Source organism: Sinocyclocheilus grahami, unplaced genomic scaffold, assembly GCF_001515645.1.
Source record: "Sinocyclocheilus grahami isolate Dianchi unplaced genomic scaffold, SAMN03320097.WGS_v1.1 scaffold1547.1, whole genome shotgun sequence".
In the NCBI taxonomy this organism is placed as follows: domain Eukaryota; kingdom Metazoa; phylum Chordata; class Actinopteri; order Cypriniformes; family Cyprinidae; genus Sinocyclocheilus; species Sinocyclocheilus grahami.
Window position 1 is genome coordinate 179,340 of NW_015506726.1, and position 1,809 is coordinate 181,148.

General features: G+C 44.3%; 1 protein-coding gene across 1 annotated transcript in view; it reads left to right on the forward strand.

Moving 5' to 3' along the window:
- The first annotated feature begins 115 nt into the window (after positions 1–115).
- Positions 116–1,809, forward strand: part of LOC107571082 (uncharacterized) — a 7,588-nt gene continuing 5,894 nt past the window's right edge. Inside the window, exon 1 of the mRNA XM_016257361.1 lies at positions 116–120. Within this exon, the coding sequence (XP_016112847.1) occupies positions 116–120 (5 nt within the window). The remainder of the gene's footprint in view (positions 121–1,809) is intronic.

Sequence of the window (1,809 nt, forward strand, 5' to 3'; positions counted from 1 at the left end):
AACTAACATAATTAGTTACTTTTTATGGAGTAACACAATATTGTAATGCATTACTTTTAAAAGTAACTTTCCCCAACACTGCTCACATTCATAGAGAGACAATTGTCCTTGCACCATGATGTGAGTTTCTCTACCTCATCCAAGTATGCAGACTCATTATTGTTGGAAATGAGGCCCAGAACCACAGTATCATCAGCAAATTTGACCAGCAAAAGACCTGGCAAATTTGATAATAGATGTGGAGCTGTGGGAAGACACGCAGTCATGTGTGTAGAGAGAGTAGAGCAGGGGACTCAGGACACAGCACTGTGGAGTTCCCACATTCAGGGTGATGGAGTTGGAGGTGAACTGGCCTACTTTCACCACTTGAGGTCTACCAGTGAGGAAATCTAGAATTCAGTTGCAGAGTGAAGAATTCAGGCCGAGGTCCAGGAGTTTAGAATCTAGCTTGATGGGGAATATAGTATTGAAAGCTGAGCTATAGTCGATGAATAGCAGCCTTACATAGTTCCCATTGGTGCTGTCAATGTGCATGAGGGAAGAGTGCAGGACGTGAGAGATGGTATCTTCAGTAGATCTGTTGGGCGATAGGCAAACTGAAGAGGGTCCAAAGTATCAGGAATGGAGGAGCAAATGTTGTTCTTTATAAGTTTCTCAAAGACCTTCCTGTCTATTGACGTGAGGGCAACTGAATGATAGTCATTCAGGCAAGAGGGGTTATTGTTCTTAGGCACAGGGATGATGACAGATTTTTTAAAGGGGGTCGGAACCACCGAGGTAGCAAGGGACTCATTAAATATGGATGCAAACAAACCAGCGAGCTGAGCAGCACAGGACCTCAGAACACGGCCAGAAATCCCATCGGGACCTGCTGCTTTCCTGACGTCCACTCGCTTTAGGGCCCTCCGAACGTCATCCTCCGACACAGTGATTGCATGATTATCGCTGCTCTGTCTGCAGCTTCCTGATGCGCTGATCGGCAGAGTCACGCTGCCTCAATTGCATTCAAAGAGGCTGTAGAAAGAGTTTAACTCGTCAGCCAGCAACGGGTCTGCTCTCACAGCTGCAGAGGATTTATTTCCAAAGGCACAGATGGTCCTCAGTCCCTGCCACATGCGTCGGGAGTAATTTACCGCACGTGCCAGCATCAGTGGTGCGCTTGGTTATTAAAGGGGTCATATGATGTTGCTAAAAAGAACATTATTTTGTGTATTTGGTGTAATGAAATGTGTTTATGCGGTTTAAGGTTAAAAAAACACATTATTTTCCCCATACTGTCCATTATTGTTTCGTCTCTATGCCCCGCCTTTCTGAAACGTGTCGATTTTTACAAAGCTCATCGGTCTGAAAAGAAAGGTGTGCTCTGATTGGCCAGCTATCCAGTGCGTTATGATTGGCCGAATACCTCAAGTGTGTGACGGAAATGTTACGCCCCTTACCATACTGTGATGCCCTGTCCGGCCGGAGCGACGAGACAAAAACATTAAAACCCATTATAAACGAGGCATTCGTTGCATCCAGTGGGGACATAATCATGGATTATAATGACTTATACGGTCTTTTTAAGCGTTGCGTTGCATTGCGCCGCGTAAACATCAGAATCAGAAAGAGCTTTATTGCCAAGTATGTTTGCACATACAAGGAATTTGTTATAGTGCCACAAGCTTCCAGTACACGGAGACAACAACAACACACAGATAATAAAAATAAGATGTGAATAAAGCCATGTCTGCATTTGTGATCGGAGAAATGACAAACAACAAGCCCTACTCTACACTGCCCAATAAACTCGCTTTAAATATAAAAAAT